General features: G+C 37.8%; 2 protein-coding genes across 2 annotated transcripts; both read right to left on the bottom strand.

Annotated features, from left to right (window-relative positions):
- Positions 1–4,495: 4,495 nt before the first annotated feature.
- LOC122640912 (probable F-box protein At4g22030) lies at positions 4,496–5,855 on the bottom strand. Its single transcript, XM_043834195.1, has one exon. The coding sequence runs from the start codon at positions 5,808–5,810 to the stop codon at positions 4,557–4,559; it is 1,254 nt and encodes a 417-aa protein (XP_043690130.1). The 5' UTR covers positions 5,811–5,855; the 3' UTR covers positions 4,496–4,556.
- Positions 5,856–19,841: 13,986 nt separating this feature from the next.
- LOC122640288 (probable F-box protein At4g22030) lies at positions 19,842–21,128 on the bottom strand. The gene has a single exon (XM_043833439.1). The coding sequence runs from the start codon at positions 21,126–21,128 to the stop codon at positions 19,842–19,844; it is 1,287 nt and encodes a 428-aa protein (XP_043689374.1).
- Positions 21,129–21,339: the final 211 nt, after the last annotated feature.

The following is a 21,339-nucleotide window of genomic DNA, read 5'->3' as shown; positions in this document are numbered from 1 at the left end:
AAAATAAATACAATAATATAATATGCTATATAACATTCTAAGATTATCATTTAACATACCAAAATATCAATAATCTACAAGAAATAAATGTAGATTGTCTGAAAATGAGATGAGCAAATTGATTACCTTATCATTAAATCATTCTTCTAACATTACATTTCTTTCTATCTACAATGAGATAACCATATATTTTTAACCAGATGTGTTCTTGTGAAGGGGGATGAGTTCCCACTAATTAACCAACACAAGACAAGAGGGAGAGTTCCAGATATGGATCTCCAGTTCTCCATTGTACACATTAGCTACAAGAGACAGAAAAATAAGAATAAAATAGAATAGAGATTGAGCCGTTCTCGCCAATATCACACCAGATTCATTTGCTTCACCACCACCATCAAAGTTCAAAGACCAGAGAAACAAGATGAGAGTACAAGACTTAAGTGCCGTTTTGTTGAACGGAGATGGGGAGGATGACTGGAGATGGAGGGCGGCTACTGTTGCCTGCTACGGTTGGATGTTCAGCGCAAATCGAAAGGGATGAAAGGGAAAGTGAAATCATTTCCCTAAATTCTAATCTTTTGGGTATTTTTTTTTTTTAAAAAAAAATGTATAATATGCGTATTATACGAGTATAATACTCAACTGATTAAAAAACACATTTTTTTTATAAAAATATGGGAAAGTACGAAGACGGGAGTATTATACGTTCAAAAATTTAGGTGCATATATAATATGCGTATTTACTAACTAAGGTCCGAACACATTTAGTTTAATGTGTCTTTAGCTTTAGCCACCAAAATAGATACAAACACATTCAAATCGAAGCATTTATAGCTTGATTCAATTGTAGGGATAAGTCTTTGTTTGTTTCGTAGTGGAGTTTTCTTCTTCTATTTCTTATTTTTGTGATTTTTTTATTTTTTATTATTCTTTTCTCCAATTTTTTTGGGGGAAAGAATTCTTGGATTTTGTTGAATATATTAAGGAAAATAGAATGCTAACCGGTGCTGTGCCTGGGCATGTACTTGCACCCACACACAATCCAACGCAAAAAGACCAGCACAACCCTAGATCATCCCTTTGAAGCTCATTAATAACAACATCATTAGCAACTACTCTGTTGTCACCTGGTGATCTCTCCCAACTCATATCACAATAGTAGAGTGGATATCTATCACCAAGTGTTCGGCCAAATGCCCATGCAAAGAATCCATTATCAGGGACTTTTTGCTCGTACAGATCTCCATGAGATCATGAATTTTTTCCTGTTCTGTTCCATGCCTGGTACAGTGGTTCAGTTCCACTCATAGGGAGGCGGAAATGACGTTTTGAACTTCCTCGAACAGTGTGTTCGGACAGGGAGTTAGATTGTCATTTCTGACCGCTATGAGTAGAACTGGATCACTGTACCGGGCAGGGAGCAAGAAACAATCACATGGTCTCTATCGTTGGCTTTACAATGGCGATCCAACATTTTATTTTCTCCCAAATTATTGTAAATGGTTACATGAATCTTCTTATCAAAAGAAGCAGAAATCAAATGCAACTCTATGAGATTAAGTAACATTTAAATAGCCAAATTAAGCATGCATTAGCTTCTCATAGTGCAGATTAGGTAACAATATTCTGAAGCTATCCCCTATCAAAACATTTGGAATTAAGTATCCTTTTAAACAAATTTGCACGCTTGGAATTTAGTGGTTCTTCCTAGGTAGTTTTTAGTCAATTCCAAAAAACTCTCCCTTCACCACATAATATCCTTTCCTAATCTATTAGTATTAAGAATTATTAAATTTTAAAACGACTATTATACTGCATGTAGACCCTTATCCTCCCAACACAGATCTTCTACGGTGTGCTGTCCTGTCCTGCTTATGCTATGCAGACACAGGGCTGCGTGCAATGACCGCCTTACCCCTGTTTGGACAAGACACTCGGACAAGGATAAGGCAGTCAATGCACGCCGCCTTGTGTCTGCGTAGAACGACAGGACGGGCAGCCCGCGCCGTAGAAGATCTAGATCCACCCTCCACTTTCTCTTTTTGCCTTCTTACTTCCACGTGCACGTCTTACTTTGCCTTCCTTTCTCCTATATTTTCACAATTTCTCAAAAATTTTCGTCTTTACTCAACATGGATGTTCTATTATATTGTAAGAGATCTCTCTTACGCTGTTATTATGAGATAATTTGTCTCCTTAAATATCTCCTACTTACCTTTGTAAATCTTAAAAATCTATCTTCATTATTACCCGTTTTTTCTCCTTCCATTTAGAGTTAAGTTTTAGAACATGTATTCAAATATATCTTTTATTAATCTGCTTGATTAATTTATCAGCTTGCATTATCTCAGCAGCTATAGAAAAAGGCTATGGGACGATTAAAAACATAGAATTGATAATTGTATATTATTGCATTATGAAGTTGATGGACTAAAATAAACAGAGCATATAATCAAGACCATTTATATTGTTCGAAATGCCATCATATGTATCTCCATTGAGATTGAGGGCCATAGAGTTCCAAATAAATTTGATATTTATTTAGGGATTATCTATTAGCCCAGTGAAGAACATTCTCTTAAGTAAGTTCTTGTTTTGGCATAAAGAATTGAATCCCATTATGAGCTGTATGGACTAAACTTGCATAATCCGATTGTAACCCATTTATGAGCTTGTCGTTTATAGCCCGTTTAGTATAAACCCGAGTGTAGATCGATATCCGTCCGACCGATTATAAATGAGACCATGCCTAGCTTACGAGGATCGACTACTTAAATGGGTTGACCAGGGTGTGAGATCCTGAAGTAGGAGGCCGGTGACCGGGAGACCGATTAGGCCTGACCAAAACCGGACCGGATCGGACCCATCGATTGACACCCCTATACGTGCTTGCTTTATTTCATGTGTTCATTATTTCTGCACAGACATTTTTGTATGCTGTACATAATTCTGTAGGCGTACGTATACAATTTTATGTATTGTATATGGTTGCATGCGATGTTCATATAGAAAGCATAGTTTCCACCACCCAAGATGGAATTGGGCTACACAAAGCAAAAAATGGTTTTCTATGAGATAGAAATTGAAAACTATTAACCCAAAACAAGGTGTGTTTTTAATTTGGATAATGAGCAGGTTTTCCAATTACGGCATGCTACGTCCAAAGAGTTATACCCAGAGAGAGAAGAAAGCGAGACCCATAAGTTTTACCAACCTCGTAACATAAACAAACACCAAAAGATTTTTCCAATGGTTTTACCAACCTCGCAGGGTGACTGCGTCATAAGAACCTTGAGCAGGATTTGGATTATCTGCCGTGCTGTCCCTATTACCGTGTGCACCTTAGACACAGCGAGGCAGCGAAAAGATCGCCCTACCCCTACCCGAGTGGGGTAAGGCGGTCTTTACCACCTTGCTGTGTTTGGGGCATACGGCAGTAGGGCCAACTTGAAAGTAGAGGATCCGGATCCGATTATTTGCAGCCTGGGGTTGAGCGGCCATAGTGCTGTGCTCAAGTTGCTCAACTCACTGGATGCCATATGGATTTGATGTAAATTCAATGGTTTATAGATGGGATCGATTCAAAATTTAAAATTCAAAATTATCATTCAAAATTACCATTCAAAATTAAAAAAATTCCAAGCTTACACTCAAAATTAAAAAATACTAGGTTGTCATCTACCAATCATTGGACTTGCATCAAATCCACATGACGGCCTGTGAATTGAGTGCAACATGATGGCCGCTCAACCCTTGGCCACAAAGGATCCAAAATTGCCAGACCACAGCAATTTGGATCCTCTACTGCCGAGCTGCCCGACAGGACCATGCTGTGTGTAATGTCCGCCTTAACCCTGCCCAAGCACCTTGCCCGAGTGGGGGTAAAGGCGGTTATTGCACGCAGCACCGTGTCTAGGCAGCACGGTCCTGCTGAGCAGCTCGGCAGTAGAGGATCTGGATCCCAGGCCGCAGAGGATCCAAATTTGAGGATTATGTCCCTCACAAGCATGGAAAAAATTTGGCTGAGGTTACAACCATGCTCCTGCTGGATCGTAGGCGCAAACTTGGAATAATTACTTTCCCCTTTGGGTTCACAAATACCCTCTTAGGTTTTAGTTCCATAATACCCTTTTGAATTTCAATTGAGGCTGCAGGAACATAGCTGCAACCCGGGCAGCACTGCAGCAGCCAATTTTTGACAGCTACTTCAGCACCATGATTCATGCATGACTGCGTCTAAATAGGGATGTATTAAAATAAAACTTATTTTTTAAACAATTGATTGGCTAGAGTAATTAATGTTGCTCATCAAGATTCTCGTTGATGTTAAAATTTTTGTTTTCTGAAATTTAATAATTGGGCAGATAGGGAAGAGCATTTTGGTTTTAATTTAAGGGGAAGAATTAATGGCCGATCCAAAGAGCTAAAATGAATGAATGAATGGAAGATCAGAAACTACAATTTGATCATTAGATGTTAGTTAATTAGCTAATTAGCTAATTACATAAAAGAATAAAGAATGGAATTATGAACAATAGAAGATGAGAAATTAGAACTCAGAAGAGTTTGCTTGCAAACTCGTCGCTGACTTCTTCTTCATCTCTACTATTACTACCAGAAGATGCAAGATCCCTGAGCTCCGATAGGCTTCTCCCCAAGTTGAGAGCCAGCTTCAATTCGAAGGACTCTCCATTTTCTCTCTTCTCCACATCTTTTTGGTTCAAGGTGGCTTCAATGGATTCCTCAAGTAGTTTAAAGAAGCCAGCAGAATTCCTATACATCTCGAAAACCATTCCAACTTGCCATCCATGCTCCAACGTGTTCACTACACTCGCTAGTGCTCCCGCAGCAACACTCACCGCCAAACCTAAATCCAAACCCCCGCCGTGATGATGAGAAGGACATGACCCCACAAAGGCAAAGGCAGACCCAACTGCTGCTACGCCTGCTAGTATAGGCCCTGAAATCGCTAAAATTTTATTTATGTTCAACGCCAACTTCCCCAATCTCTTATATTCCTCAGCATCCTTTCTCTTCAAAACCCTAACAATCTCTCTCATCTCCTCCTCCAGTTTCTCACTCCACCCATTCCCAAGAACCCGTTTTCGCTGATCATGCTGTTCTCGTGGTGAATTAGGTGAAGTTGATGAAGGTGAAGGCCACCACACAGTGGGCTCCACCGTTTTGGGGAACTTGTCGAGCATGACTCCAAGTAAGGGAAGAGGGTAGGCCCTATCGAGGGCCAAGACCTTGTCCATGGCATCCTTTACATCCCTTGCCGTTGGAGTCTTCCCAATGGCAAGGGTTGTTTGGATCTCCCTATGGAGTTGCTTGAACAACCTTGCAGCGTTGCGTTGCTCTTCTGCCAGTTGGGAGGGTTGGATCTTATTCATCACCACCATCATCCCTGCGGCTGCAGAGAACAAGAGAGTGGAAGATAGGTTGAGAGGTGGGAAAGGGAGAAAGGAAGTTGTAGTTGTTGCAGCAGAGAGAGCAGCCATGGCTGCGGCGGTGAGGGTGATGGCATTGATGGAGGTGAGGAGGAGGGTGTTCCAGTTGTCTCGCTGCTCACCCATGTTGGTGTGCATCTCTACTCTGTCAGCCACCGCATCTGCTATTAGGTAGAGCTCAGAGATGGTGGTGGCAGTAGACAATGTAGATTCCTTTTCGTCTCTTATAGTGGTGGTGGTGGATCTGGTGTTGTTAGGGGTTTTATGTTGGCTTGCCATGCTTAATAATCCCTTCACCATGTTTCTGGTAGTGTTCTTCAGTTGAACCGCTCCACATTTCGGGGTCTGGAGTGTAGCCATGATTCTTCTGTTACAAGAAGAAGAAGAAGAAGAGAGAAGGGGCGAAGCATGTAAAGACGCCATAGATGGGTTTCTTCTATTCTTTGAGATGCTTATTATTATTTCGAATTCACGATACAGACTAAAGAGCCATCTTCCATATTTATATTATACGTTTTGAGAGAGCTCTAGTATATTAGTATTGGTCTTTTTAGTGACCGAGTCATGATTTGACCGTTTCATATCGTTTGAACTTTGAATTGAAAACGTATTCGATCCATGGGTCTCCTTATCTAATCCATGATTTTCAGCCATTGGATTAGAACTAAACGGGATTTGCTGTAAACCGGCCTATGTTATGCTGCTTAAGCGCGAGGAACTTTTCCCATGATAAAATATGACTAGAAAGATTCTTGGTTTTACTATTTCTTACACGCTTAAAGTGATGGTTTGGATTGGCTGATGGGCTTACGTTTTTACTAGGTTCGTTTATTCTGATTCCACGCAACACAGTCTCTAGATTCCAAAAGTCTTGTCTAGCGCGCGAGCATTATTGTTCCAGAATTTGGACGAGAATGCTTCTGGTTCTCGTATGAGAATTATTCTTATATGTTAGATACTGTCTAGATGGAATTCAAGAGAGTGAGTGAATTCTATTTGTGTGGGATCTGGCGTTTGAGAATGGTACCTTGATCCAGCCTCGAACGTGGACGTGGACAGATAATAGACCAAAGTTTTAATATGCTTTGGATCGTCTATCCCCGGCTTAGAACTTGTAATTTTTCTTCTCATTCGTAAATCATAAGCATTATACTGACAAGGAAAAAAAAGCTATGTTTGGATGCCAAGAAAAGATGGATACATAATAAGACAATAAAATGATGACACAATGATTAATTTATGTATCTATGTCTTTAAAAAAAATATGCAAGGGTGTTGATAGGTTTGGTTTCAAAATTTTTTTTTGTTTGGTTTTGATTTTTTTTTTTTATATTCAGAATACACTGTACGAATTGAAACCGAATAATTTTCATAACTTTAAAATAGAAACCAAATTAAATAGATTCTATTTTCTTAATTTGGTTTCTATATTTATTAGTTTCATTTAATTAGATCATATACAGTCCCGTAATTTAGTTTAAGTGGAACTAACCTAGCTATCACAACAAAATGGTTTGGAAAGAAATTATAAATCATTAAAGATTCTTACAACAAAATACACTTTTAGCTACACATAGTTAACTACGGTTTTATAAAACCGCAACTATAAATGTCCTGTAACTGCGGTTTCTTCTTGTGCAGTAACATGGGATACTTATTGCTGCAGTATTTACAAACCGCATTAACAAATGCCTTTATAATTGTGAAAACAAAAGTGCAGTCAACAATCATAGTAATATAGAATACGTATTACTGCGGTTTTTAAAACCGCAGTAACAAAGGACCCTCTAACTATAGAAACAAAATCGTAGTTATAAATCGCAATAATATGATATTTTTATTACTGTGGTATTTAAAATCGCAACAATAGAGGATACTGTAACTGTGGACACAAAACCGTAGTTAAAAATCGCAGTAATATGAGATACTTATTACTATGGTATTTAAGACTATAGCAACAGAGGACCCTGTAACTGCAGAAACAAAACCGCAGTTAAAAATTGCAGTACAATGGGGTACTTATTGCTGCAGTTTTAATTACCGCAGCCACAGAGGACCCTGTAACTGCAAAAACCAATCCGCAGTTAAAAGTCTCAATAGTATATGATACTTATTGCTATGATATTTAAAACCGCAGTAACAGATGACCCCTATAACTGTGGAAACAAAATTGCAGTAATATGAGATACTTATTATTGCGGGATTCAAAATCGTAGTAAAAAGCGGAACCTATAACTACGGACACAAAACTGTAGTTAACAAGTGTAGTAATAGGGGATACTTATGGCTAAGGTATTAAAAATCGCTATAATAGAGGACCTTATAGCGGTGGAAATAAAATCTTAGTTATATGAGATACTTATTGATGCGGTATTTAACATCACAATAATAGAGGACCTTACAATTGCAGAAACATAATCTTAAAAATCGTAGTTATATGAGATATTTATTGATGCGGTATTTAAAACTACGATAACTATATTTATCTCCCAACTTGTCAGCCCTAATTTCTCTAACTATCAAATAATATACTTTAGCGGATGTCTATGGTAGCGGTTGCCGAAGACCGCCATTAAAGGTAGGTCTACGACAACGTATATAAATAGTGGAGGAATGTGGTTGTGATAGCTGAAATTTTCGTTTATTATTTTTACACGGTGGAGGAATTCCCCCATGCATTTTTTATTTATTTATTTATTTCTAAAAATGTGGGTCTCATATAAATAATACTTTTTTTAAAACACATATTGGTGTAGTGTGCAGATTCCTCTCCACACCGTCTATGTGAAAATCCTCTCCCAAATTAAAAAAAAAAAAAACTTGTAGAGCCCTCACTTTTTGTAAGGGTGTGCGTACATGTGTAGATCTTTTGCCTAGTTGTGTAAGGGTGTCAATTCGTACCAGAACCAAAACTGAAACCAGACCGAATAAGTCAAACTGAATTTCAGAACCAAATCCAAACATATTTTGGATACTAGTTTATTATAATATATTAATACAGGGAGAAATAATTCTACCTAGTCACATGCGGGGCAAGGCCCCTACATCTAGACACAGTGCCACATGAAATGAACGCCTCGTCCCCATGAAAGGCGAAAATCCTTGAGGACGCGACACGCCCTGTGTCTGGGTGCAGGGTCCACACGCTGGACCGGACCAGGTAGCGCTCTCTTTCCCCTTAATATATTATAGTATATTAATACATTATACTCTACCAAAAAAAAATCAATACATTATAATATAGATATATATATAGTATACATATTAATATTATTTTTAGATATTATAATAATAATAATATATACTATATTATAATATTATAGTATAATATATTATTTTATATATTGTATATTAGAGTATAGGAACCAAGCTGAATCGTATAAGAACTGATGTTCAGAATCGAATAAAAATCAAGTCGAACTGTACCGATCAATTCGGTTTAAGTTTGAATCTCAAAATCCAAATCGATTTACACCCTTAAAGTTGCTTATACCTTTACATCGATAAAGTTGTATATACCTTTCTACCCATAAAAACAAATGCTTATACCTTTTTGAATTCCCATACCCAGCCATCGTTTGTGGAATTGGTATCGGATTGGCTGATTCGTATCGATACCGGTGGAGACCAATATTGATTCCTAAGTGTGTTAAACGGTCTAGTTTCGGTTAAATGGTTTGGTTTCGTTCAAACTGTTTAAATAAACGGTCTCACTTTTGAAACCATAACTGAACCATTTATTAAACGGTTTAATGTTTCAATTTTAAACGGTTCACTTCGGCTCAAGCCGTTTAACTAAATTGCCTCAATTTTTAAACCATAACCGAACCTTTTATTAAACGGTTTCACGGCTTAAAGGGTTCGATTTGGCTTCGTTAAACGATTTCGGTTTGATTTTGACACCCTGACCAATCCATATAAGCAGATCGGTAAGAACAAGGGTAAAAATATAAAAAAAAATCTGATTTTTGGAAGAATACAGGGCTATATCTATCCGATCGAAACCGTTACAGACCGATCTAGATCGGTGTCGAGACCGATACATTACTAAATCCATGTACCTGCTTTTTAATTAATTTTTTTGGTTAAGTAAATCCAAATACCCATCCTAACGAATTTTTTTGGGTAAGTAAATCCCAGTACACGGTGGTAGGTTAATAGCACGATCTCATTCTCTTAGTGGTTTTTTTTATTGGGAGATCTCATTCTAGTTTGATAAACTCAATTTACCCTTTGAGTTTCCTTCCTCAGCCCGCTTCCTCTTGTATTTCCCCGCTCAAATTCGATCTCTTCTACAGCCCAACGTACACGATGCATCCATCTTCCCGCGAAATCCGTTCATTATCTCCGACTTCCACTTTCATCCCTACTAAATCTCCTCTGGTTTACTTAAGAGATAGTTTTCTCAATCTTCTCAATCGTTTGAGAGTTCTCTTTCACTCCTTCTCTCTGTTTTTCTGCCTGTCGCTCACTTTCCCTAGATTAGTTTTATGCAAATTTCCTCCGAGAGAAAATAGTTCTAGCACAAACCTGTAGGATTTCTTGTTCGGTGGCTTTTTTGGAACTCGATTGGAGACTCATTATTGTCTCGGGTAAAAATTTTTTCTCTCTCTCTCTCTCTGATTTTGAACGAATACTAACATTTTTATTTTTGCAAATTCCTTACCAGAGTTTTATCTGCAATCTGTGGAAAAATTGCTCTTGTCGGACTGTTCTTGGAGACTCTCACAAGCTACCAGGTACTCCTTTCGTTGGTTTAAATTCTGAGATTTGTAGATTCTAAGAAATCAAACCTGCATTTTGATTTTTGGATTTGCTGAGGAAGTTTCGTGATCTTAGAGAGTACTCCTTTATTAGCTTGTAGAAGAATGATTCCGCTTGTTTTAGCAATTTAGCAGGTGTATCATATTCCACTACCCTACCTGCTCACAGAAGAATAAGTTAAATTTTTTTTGTTTGCTAAAATAGAATCAATTACTAATTTAAATGTCTGCTTTTTCATTTGTTCAATTTCAATTTTTTACCTGGTCAATTAAAGCTTACTTTCACTGAGAACTAGAACAAGATCACTGTCTATAATCGTATGTACAACTTTAGGATCTTTGAACTCCCAGCTTACGACCTTCTGAATCACACCATCAGTTGCAGAGTGAACAGAGGGTGTGGCTTCATCTAAAACTAGAATGCTGCTTCTCTTTAGTAAGGCTCTTCCAAGACATAATAGCTGCCTCTGTCCCACACTCCTATTCTCCCCATTCTCCACCACTGTGACAACTATATATATAGCTGTGTGTGTGTGTGTGTATGCGTTTTGTTTGTTTAGCCTTTGGTTTACATATTTTGTTGTGAAATTTTGGACCTGTAAACTGTAATCGATTTTTAGCCCTTAGTCAGTTAGGGAATCTCCAATATAGCATGCAGCCGGAGAGTCATTTCACAATAATAGTAGAAGGGAAAGAAAAAAAAAAGCACAGCCACTGTCTTATGTTTCTCTGAAAATTTGAGAGCAGAAGGTTACATTTTAATTTTTGAAAAGATATAGAAAATAACAAAAGAATGTCATTTTAATCCAATGAGTCTATAAGCTAGCTTCTCTGTTATTAAGGGATGATTGCTCTTTGTTAGGTAGGCTTATTAAGAAATAGCTCTTTGTTTGATTAGGGTTAAAATATACATATACCCATAGTTGATTCATTGTCTGCTTGTTGGCATTGATACAATGCTGCTCAGTGTTGTAATTTAGATGTTTGATCCCAGGTAATGACAAATTGCTAGGCACATGGCATCAAAAAGAGTAAAAATAGAACAGAAGTAAGAATGAACTTTTTGGTAGTTTTAAACTCATCTGTTTGTCCTTGATCAATTGTGAATAGGAAAAGATAATGAAGGATATATTAGAAAAACCATTGCACACGGAGATCAGGATTTCAGCTATTCTTTGAGGATATATATATGGAACAAAATATTAAGTTGGTTTGCGGCATGTGGTTTGGATGGTATTGTTATAGTCACCCTTGAACAAAATTTTTACACAATTGTATACCTGAAAAAAGAATGTGGAGATAGAAGGCAAATTGTCTTTTGTTTAATTAGACATATTGAAGGCTCCAAGCATTGAAACACTCCCAAAACGTGATCATTGGAAAAGCATTTTTAGGATTGCAAATGCCATGGGTATAAGAATATGATTATTCCATACTGTTCATGACTGTTTTGTACATTGAAGTTGCAATGCATCATGAATGTAATTTTGTGATTAGAGTATGGTTCCTATAAGCTCCAAATTAGAAGTAAAAAGAGGATGCATGTACCATGCCTTGGTTGTTAGTCCTGGGAATTTCATAGTGTTCTCTCTCTCTCTCACACACACACACACAGAGGCACACATCTACCTACTGTTTCAGCAAAGGTTTTGATGGTTGGGGTCTCTACCCTGCAACGCTTGTCTCATCCTTTTTATTTTTAATTCTTCTTCTGTTAGCAATATAATCCAAGGATGATTCTTTCATAGACAAAATGCATTTCATTTTGGGGGATACAAAGGAGGAAATTTTGTTGCTGACTTGCCTGAATGATGACCTCATTCCTTTATGGGTCATAAGCTGAAGTTATTTGAAAGATCATTCTAATCATAAGCTGTAGTTATCTGGTAGATCTCTCTTAAACACCCCCACCCAAGTTTGCTCTGTACTCTACCCTGCGTCGGTAGATCTTTTCATTTATAAAAATTTGATTAAGAAAGACAATTACTCTTCAGTTTTTTCTTCCAGTTGACACCCTTCATTAAAGGGCCCTTCCCAGCATTGTACTTCCTTATTCTGTTCTCAAGGTGCTTGGAAGAAAAGCCTGTTTTGTCTCTTCTCCTTAAATCTTAGCAACCCCACCATCCTCTGCTGATTCTTCCTTCCTCATTCTGTTGGTCCCCGACTCTCTTCTCAGCCTACCATATTTCCTTACACTCTCTCAGACATGCACTGGGGGGGGGGGGGGAGAGAGAGTTATGATGTCTTTTTTTGGCCAGTTATTCCCAAATTTACTAACAAAGGTTGGACTGCTGATCTGATGTCTGATCCAGTGTTTAAACATTGCTTGAGATGCCTTCATCTGTATTCTAATTGACACCTGCATATCGTTTTGCAAATTAAGGGTTGAAATGCCTTCCAAACACACCTTAACATATTTATGTTCTTGTTAAAGTTTATGTCCAGCGGCAGGGTACTTTTGTTGCCCCCTTTTATTTTACAGCTATTACTTTGTATCAAAATTTTAATTTCAAGAATTGGACCTATAATCTCTGTGAAATTAATGTTTGAGAAAGAAAAATGATCCAAGAATAGGCTTAGTCATACCGAGAATCGCATACAAAAAACTAAGCTGAATAATTAAACTTCAGAGATTATGGGTCAAAATGGGTAACAATTGATATAATGTAGTCAGTGGGTGTGCTTTAAAATATAGGTAAACGTCAGGGGGTGGTGCTGATAATTTTCTCTTTTTATTTTTAACTGTTATTTACTTTGAGAATAATCATTGGTTATCTACATTTGTGTGATAGGTACTTAATCTCTATAGTGGTCACGATGAGTCAACACTACAAGGGAATCACTCTTCTATAGCGAGTCGTAATGCTTCTTCATCTCAATAAGGTAAACTGATATACAATTTATGGTTTAGTCATCCGTATTTATTAAATGATTGTTAACTATTAATTTTGTTACTATTGATTACAGGAACTATCCAACAAACTCAAAATTTAGTCAATCAAGGAGGTGGTAAGACAATTGCAGAGTTTCCTAATAGTATAAGGCTTGGGAGGCACGGACCCAATCAAGATCCGAACAAGGAGCATTCAACTACTAGTCGAGTCTAGTATTTTTTTTTTTTTTGGGCAAACAATATGAATTATTGGAGTTGAGTTTTATAGGGTAAGATTGTTAATTTATCAGTTATTTTGAATTTAAGTGATTCAGATGATGAACATGATTTTAATTTTATGTATTTTGAATTTAAGTGATTGGGATGATATACAAGATTTATGCATTTATATGTATTTGGGATGATAAATAGTTGTTATCTATTTTGTATTGAATGGATTATGTGGATGCAAGAAATAGGTGTGTGTGTGTGTATATATATGCAGCTAATATCCGTAGCACAACAATCTGTAACTAGAAAATCGCAGTCACAAGTTTTTAGCCACAAAATTCTGCAGCTAAAATCTGCAGTAATAAATTTATTACAGGAAAATCCACAGCTAAATATCTGCATCTACAATTTTATTGTGGAAAAAATCCGCATCAAAATATCCACAGTTATAGATTTGCAGTGAAAATATCCGCAGCTAAAAAATTGAAGCTATATTTGTTGCGAAAACATTCGCAACTACAAATCCGCAGCTATAGATTTGTTGTGGAATAATCTGCATAAAAAAATCCGTAGCTATAGATTTGTTGTGGAATAATATGCATCAAAAAATCCGTAGCTATAGATTTGTTGTGGAAAAATCCGCATCAAAGAAATCCGCAGCTATAGACGTGCTGTGGAAAAGTCCGCACCTAAAACTCCGCAGCTATAGACTTGCTGCGGACAAGTCCGCATCTAAACATCCGCAGCTATAGATTTCTTGTGGAAAAGTGCGCATCTAAAACATCTGCAGCTATAGACTTGCTATGGAAAAGTCCACATCTAAAACTCCGAAGTTATAGACTTGCTGCGGAAAAGTCTGCATCTAAACATCCACCGCTATAGACTTGCTGCGAAAAGTCCGCATCTAAACATCCGCAGCTATAGATTTGCTGTTGATTTTAACCACAGCTATAGAGTACCCTTTTCTTGTGGTAGGATATCCGTAGTTACAGAAGTAGCGACGACACTTGTACCTGCAGTTTGAAAACCACAGGTAATCCGTAGCTATAGGTTATTACTACGGATTGTTTGACTTTTTACTGCGGAAAAAAGCACAGTTATAAGCCCTTTTGTTGTAAGTAATTTCACACAGCTCAACAAAAATACATGGTTGTAAGATTTTATATGATTTAACTTCGGTTTGATTCAGTTTATACGATTTACACTCTATTTGATTTGATTCAATAAAAACCAATGGTTTTAGTCTAAAAACCAAAACCTAATCAAGCTGAATGAAATTTCATTTTTTAAAATCAAAATGAACTGAAAACAGTCTATTTAAAATCCGATTATAAATTGACACCCTTAATTGTATGAACCGCTCTTCCCATGCCCTCGATGCTGGGAGATTCCATCCCAATTCCCAAGTGGACACTTAGGAGATTCCCCGCCTTCATATTGATCGAACTAAGACGACTTATGTGAACAAGAACTCAGACAACCAAGATGGAAGAGGATGAGTCCAATATTTGGTTCCACCCACTATAATGACATTTGATTGAGCCAAAATATTTTATAGATCGATATACAACATTTTTTACCCACTTCACTTTATTATGTGGAAAAATTGCATAGCCAGGTGAATTGTCCAATGAATTATCTTTTAGAAGTGCTAGACAAAGGTAATTAATTTTCTTACGAACACCCCCATATTTATGCATGTGGGTTTAAAAAATTTTTAATTTTTATTTGTAATTTTACTACTTTTCAATTCAATACCCACATGGAGGAGTGGAAGTGAGTTCAAGGCCTTCGCTAATCAACCCAAAAAAAAAAAAAATTAAAAATTAAAAAGTGGATGTGAATCCATTCCAAGTGATTTGGGATGTTGGGTTAGACTATCAGTCATTTTCTTTGGGACCGAGTTTTTCTTTAGCCATGGAATTCATTCATCGTGGCAAGCTCAGATGCACGTAAGAGGTATTGGAAGGGTGTTTTAGAAAACATACTAAAATCCTATAAGGATTTGTGAACTATAGATTGATGCGATGAATGTTCCAGCCTGGTGGAGGAAAATTTTCTCCTTTTCCCCGATAATGAAATGTTGAAGGATTTTTTTTATTAATCACATCCAAGTCTGTCATATTACATTTTGCTCACTTTGTTAATAATGTATAGATGATTATGAATGACAGACTGAACTAAATATAGATGGATAATCTAACTTAAGATTAATGTGCGTCTTCTCATTTTAAATGGATTTTATTTTTTGGGTAGAAGCTTAAATAGGTTTGGATAATTTGGTTGTTGGAGGAGGTAGCATTAGATATCAAATGTGCTTAGGTAAGAGTCTACGTAATGTTTACTGACCAAAAACTGCGTTCGGGCTCCTCTCCAATGAAGAATCCGCCCAATGAGTGCTCAATGAGGCATCCAACGGCTGGCACACATTCTGGTGCACGTTTGGGAATGTGTGCCAGCTAGCCCAGCCCAGCCATCGGATTCCTAATTGGGCACTCACTGGATGGTGGACTCATTAGTGAGGAGCGGATCCCCAAAAACTACCCAATGTGGGTCATACGCACGAATTTGTCTTTGTTTTTTTTTTTTTGGGGGGGGGAGTAAAAGAAGGATTTGTCTTCTAAATCTAGTGGAGCTTGAACATAGTAATCTGACTATGAGTGAGTCAACTAGTCCAAAATTCTATTAATAAAGGTTCAAATTGTTAAGAAAACAATACCTAGAATGGCGATTTGCAGAAGAAAATGCAAAGAGAAAGAGAAAGCACACACGCACAAGATAAGATTTACGTGGTTCACCCCCAAATAGAAAGGCTACATCCACAATTGAGCAATAGAAGGATTTCACTACTTCTCTGAAAAACCCTCTAACTCTCTCAAAGAGAGAACAATCCTTTAAAAGAAAATCCTAAACCCAAAAAGTAAAAAACTGCACTTGAGAACCAATAGACCCACCCGGCCTGATTTGAAACAGAACCAAACATATGTGTCTAGGGAAGAGTCTAAGTAGTGTTTGCTGATCAAAAACTACCCAATGTGAGTCTTTTTTATATTTTGGAGGTAAAAGAAGGTTTTGTCTTCTAAATCTAGAGGAGCTTGAACGTAGTAATATGACTATGAGCGAGTCAACCAGTCCAGAATTCTACAAAATTCTATCAAGGGTTCAAATACATGTTTTGTGTTAGTAACACAGTTTTTACTTACAAAACGATGTTATTGTTTTCAATTAATTTGGTAGTGTTTGTTTAAAGGGAAAAAAAAAATCATTTAGAAGGTCCTGTGTTGAGAACCTCAACATGCCTAATGGACAAATGATGTGGGAATTACAAAGATTGGATTTAAAAGAAATGGGCTTAGCGCCAATAAATAGACAGATGATGTGAGAATTACAACAATTGGCTGTAAAAGAAATGGTCTAAATTGTCAATGTCACAAATTTTCAAACTCAAATTCAATTAAATTCCTCCATGCATATCCATGCACACCCTCTATAAAACATATCATTTTTAGTGATAGAAAAACTGTCATTAAGTTAGATAGTTGATGAATGGTCATCTTGCCTTCCAAGGTAAGCCATTGATTGATCAATAGTGTTCAACTCTCTCTCTCCATGTAATAACTAATAATGACATATTTCTTGTATTTTTTATTGTATTTAAAACAAAAAATCTCACATTGACTAGGCCGAGTCACCAGGTTCTCCAAAAGATGAGTTGAGTTAAAAAAAAACCTGGTTTTCCAACAATGATGCCGTCACTCAGGAACCTCTACCAACCCCAACTTTAAAGTTTAAAATATGAGAAAAGGATCTGCAGTAAGCAGAGTGCGGATCTTGAACCCACCACACTCTCTCCTCCATAAAACCCACTATTATACAATTAGGAATCCAACCCTAGTTTTGCCCCTAAATTTCACTTTGGCTATGTATTAAACCCTCACTCTTAAATTATTTTGTTTGTTAAAAGTGATCTAAATGCATTTACATCGAAAATTCTCATTTTGAGTCTTGTAACCGGACAAACTACTAAAACATTTTCCAACGTGTCAAGGAAGAAGAGATTGACATTGAAATCAATAGAAGAGAAGACAATTGTTGGTGTAGTTGGTTGGTGCCTTGCTAAGTAGAGTGAAAAATCTTTTTGTAGATCATGGGTTTGACTCTCTTTTAAAGTCTCATGGATCACTTTTAGATTAAAAAAACCAAAAAAACCAAAATAAAAATAAAAATAAAAATCAATTGAAAAAATTAGACATAAAAAATGATACCTGATATTTAGAATAATGTCCATGATCACACCGTCGAGATTTGGCTCAAACTCAATACGGCTTGACCTTGGTGTAGAAAGAAACAGATGAGTTCACATCCATCATCCATCTCATTCTCATTACTGGGTATTCGCTTGCAATGACATCAAAATGATTGAGAGAGAGAGAGAGAGATTAGTTTTTTTTTTTTTTTGCTTATGGGTTTTGTTAACCTCACAAAAAGCGAGAATTAAGATTTTTTCAATGGGTTTAGTAGGAAAAAAATGGTTCTATAGTTCAATCTCTGAATTGTGCTGATTTGATATGATTTGTATTTAAATTTCATGGGGAGTTTTTAATTTTAGAAGTTGTTTGGTTTGATTTTGGATCTTATTCTAGTTAAAGGGTGGGGTAATGTTATGTGTAATAGTCCTACATCGGTTCCATAAGAGATTAGATGTGGACATATATAATATTGGGTTCCCTTCCCTTATAGACCGGTTTATGAGGGTGAGTTCTTTCAATCGTATCAGAGGAACATTCTTTTAAGTAACTTCTTGTTTCATCACAAAGAATTGAATCCCATTATGAGCTCTATGGACTAAACTTGCATAGCCCGATTGTAGCACATTTAGTATGAGTTTGTCGTTTATAGCCTGTTTAGTATAAGCCCGATTATAGATCGATATCCGATCGACCGTTTATAAATGAGACCATGCCTAGCTTAGGAGGATCGACCACTTAAACAGGTCGATCAAAGTGCGACATCCTGAAGTAGTGGGCAACTGGGGGACCGATTAGGCCTGAAGAAAACCGGACCGGACCGATCGATTGACTCCCCTATACGTGCTTGCTTTATTTCATGTGTTCATTATTTCTGCAGATACATTTTTGTGTACTGTACATAATTCTGTAGGAGTACGTATACACTTTTATGTATTGTATATGGTTGCATTGCCTGCGATGTTCATATAGAAAGCAGAATTTCCACCACCCAACATGGAATTGGGCTACACAAAGCAAAAAATGGTTTTCTATGAGATAGAAATTGAAAACTATTAACGCAATACGAGGTTTGTTTTTAATTTGGATAATGAGCAGGGTTTCCAATTACGGCATGCTACGTCCAAAGAGTTAAACCCAGAGAGAGAAGAAAGCGAGACCCATAAGTTTTACCAACCTCGTAACATAAACAAACACCAAAAGATTTTTCCAATGGTTTTACCAACCTCGCAGGGTGACTGCGTCATAAGAACCTTGAGCAGGATTTGGATTATTTGCCATGCTAGACACAGCGTAGCGGCAAAAAGACCACCCTACCCCTGCCCGAGCGGGGTAAGGCCGTCTTTGCCACCTTGCTGTGTTTGGGACGCACGGCAGTAGGGGCAGTTCGAAAATAGAGGATCCGGATCCGATTATTTGCGACCATAGTGTTGTGCTCAACTCACAGGTTGCCACATGGATTTGATGCAAATCCAATAGTGTATAGATAAGATCGATTCAAAATTCAAAATTACCATTCAAAATTAAAAAATTCCTAGCTTACGTTCAAAATTAAAAAATACCAGGTTGCCATCTACTAACCATTGGACTTGCATCAAATCCACATGACGGCCTGTGAATTGAGCGTAGTACGATGGCCGCTCAACCCTAGGCCACAAAGGATCCAAAACTGCCAGGCCGCAAAGGATCCAAATCTTGAGAAATACGACCTCCACAGGCACGGAAAAAAATCTGACTGCAACCATGCTCCTGCTGGATCGTAGGCACAAACTTGGAATAATTACTTTTCCCTCTAGGTTCACAAATACCCTCTTAGGTTTTAGTTTCATAATACATTTCTGGATTCTAAATCAGGGCCAACAATTGGGGCACCCGGAACATAGCTGCAACCCGGGCAGCACTGCAGCAGCCAATTTTTGACCGCCACTTCGGCACCATGATTCATGCATGACTGCGTCTAAATAAGGATGGATTAAAATTACTTATTTTTTAAACAATTGATTGGCGACAGTAATTAATGCTGCTCATCAAAATTCTCGTTGATGTTAAAATTTTGTTTTCTGAAATTTAATAATTGGACAGATAGGGAAGAGCATTTTGGTTTTAATTTAAGGGGGAGAAGTAATGGCCGATCCAAATAGCTCGAATTTATGAATGAATGAATGAAAGATCAGAAATTACAATTTGATCATTAGATGTTAGTTAATTAGCTAATTAGCTAAATACAGAAAAGAATAAAGAATAGAATTAGGAACAGTTGAAGATGAGAAATTAGAACTCAGAAGAGTTTGCTTGCAAACTCGTCGCTGACCTCTTCTTCATCTCTACTATTATTACTACTACTACTATTGCTACCATAAGATGCAAGATCTCTGAGCTCCGATAAGCTTCTCCCCAAGCTCAGAGCGACCTTCAATTCAAAGGATTCTCCATTTTCTCTCTTCTCCACATTTTTTTGGTTCAAGGTGGCTTCAATGGATTCCTCAAGTAGTTTAAAGAAGCCAGCAGAATTCCTATACATCTCGAAAACCATTCCAACTTGCCCTCCATGCTCCAACGTGTTCACTACACTCGCTAGTGCTCCCGCAGCAACACTCACCGCCAAACTCCCGCCGTGATGATGAGAAGGAGATGACCCCACAAAGGCAAAGGCAGACCCAACTGCTGCTACGCCTGCTAGTATAGGCCCTGAAATCGCTAGAATTTTATTTATGTTCAACGCCAACTTCCCCAATCTCTTGTATTCCTCAGCATCTTTTCTCTTCAAAACCCTAACAATCTCTCTCATCTCCTCCTCCAGTTTCTCACTCCACCCATTCCCAAGAACCCGTTTTCGCTGATCATGCTGTTCTCGTGGTGAATTAGGTGAAGGCCACCATACAGTGGGCTCCACCGTTTCGGGGAACTTGTCGAGCATGACTCCAAGTAAGGGAAGAGGGTAGGCCCTATCGAGGGCCAAGACCTTCTCCATGGCATCCTTTACATCCCTTGTCGTTGGAGTCTTCCCAATGGCAAGGGTTGTTTGGATCTCCTTATGGAGTTGCTTGAACAACCTTGCAGCGTTGCGTTGCTCTTCTGCCAGTTGGGAGGGTTGGATCTTATTCATCACCACCATCATCCCTGCGGCTGCAGAGAACAAGAGAGTGGAAGATAGGTTGAGAGGTGGGAAAGGGAGAAAGGAAGTTGTAGTTGTTGCAGCAGAGAGAGCAGCCATGGCTGCGGCGGTGAGGGTGATGGTGTTGATGGAGGTGAGGAGGAGTGTGTTCCAGTTGTCTCGCTGCTCTCCGATGTTGGTGTGCATCTCTACTCTGTCAGCCACCGTATCTGCTATTAGATAGAGCTCAGAGATGGTGGTGGCAGTAGACAATGTAGATTCCTTTCCGTCGCTTATAGTGTTGGTAGGGGTGGTTTTATGTTGGCCTGCCATGCTTAATAATCCCTCCACCATTTTTCTGGTAGTGTTTTTCAGTTGAACCGCTCCACGTTTCGGGGTCTGGAGTGTAGCCATGATTCTTCTGTTGCAAGAAGAAGAAGAGAGGATGGGCGAAGCATGTAAAGATGCCATTTTTGAGTTTCTTCTTTGAGATGCTTATTATTATTTCGAATTCACGATACAGACTAAAGAGCCATCTAGCTTCCATATTTATATTATACGTTTTGAGAGAGCTCTAGTATATTAGTATTGGTCTTTTTAGTGACCGAGTCATGATTTGACCGTTTCGTATCGTTTGAACTTTGAATTGAAAACGTATTCGATTCATTGGTTGGTCTCCTTA

Source organism: Telopea speciosissima, chromosome 9 (assembly GCF_018873765.1).
Source record: "Telopea speciosissima isolate NSW1024214 ecotype Mountain lineage chromosome 9, Tspe_v1, whole genome shotgun sequence".
Taxonomy (NCBI): Eukaryota; Viridiplantae; Streptophyta; class Magnoliopsida; order Proteales; family Proteaceae; genus Telopea; species Telopea speciosissima.
The sequence above is the reverse complement of the archived record's forward strand: the minus strand, read 5'-3'. Positions and strand labels throughout refer to the sequence as shown.

Excerpts from the sequence above, each read along its gene's own strand:
- LOC122640912 (XM_043834195.1), bottom strand. The coding sequence starts at position 5,810 with ATGGCTACACTCCAGACCCCGAAATGTGGAGCGGTTCAACTGAAGAAC.
- LOC122640288 (XM_043833439.1), bottom strand. The coding sequence starts at position 21,128 with ATGGCATCTTTACATGCTTCGCCCATCCTCTCTTCTTCTTCTTGCAAC.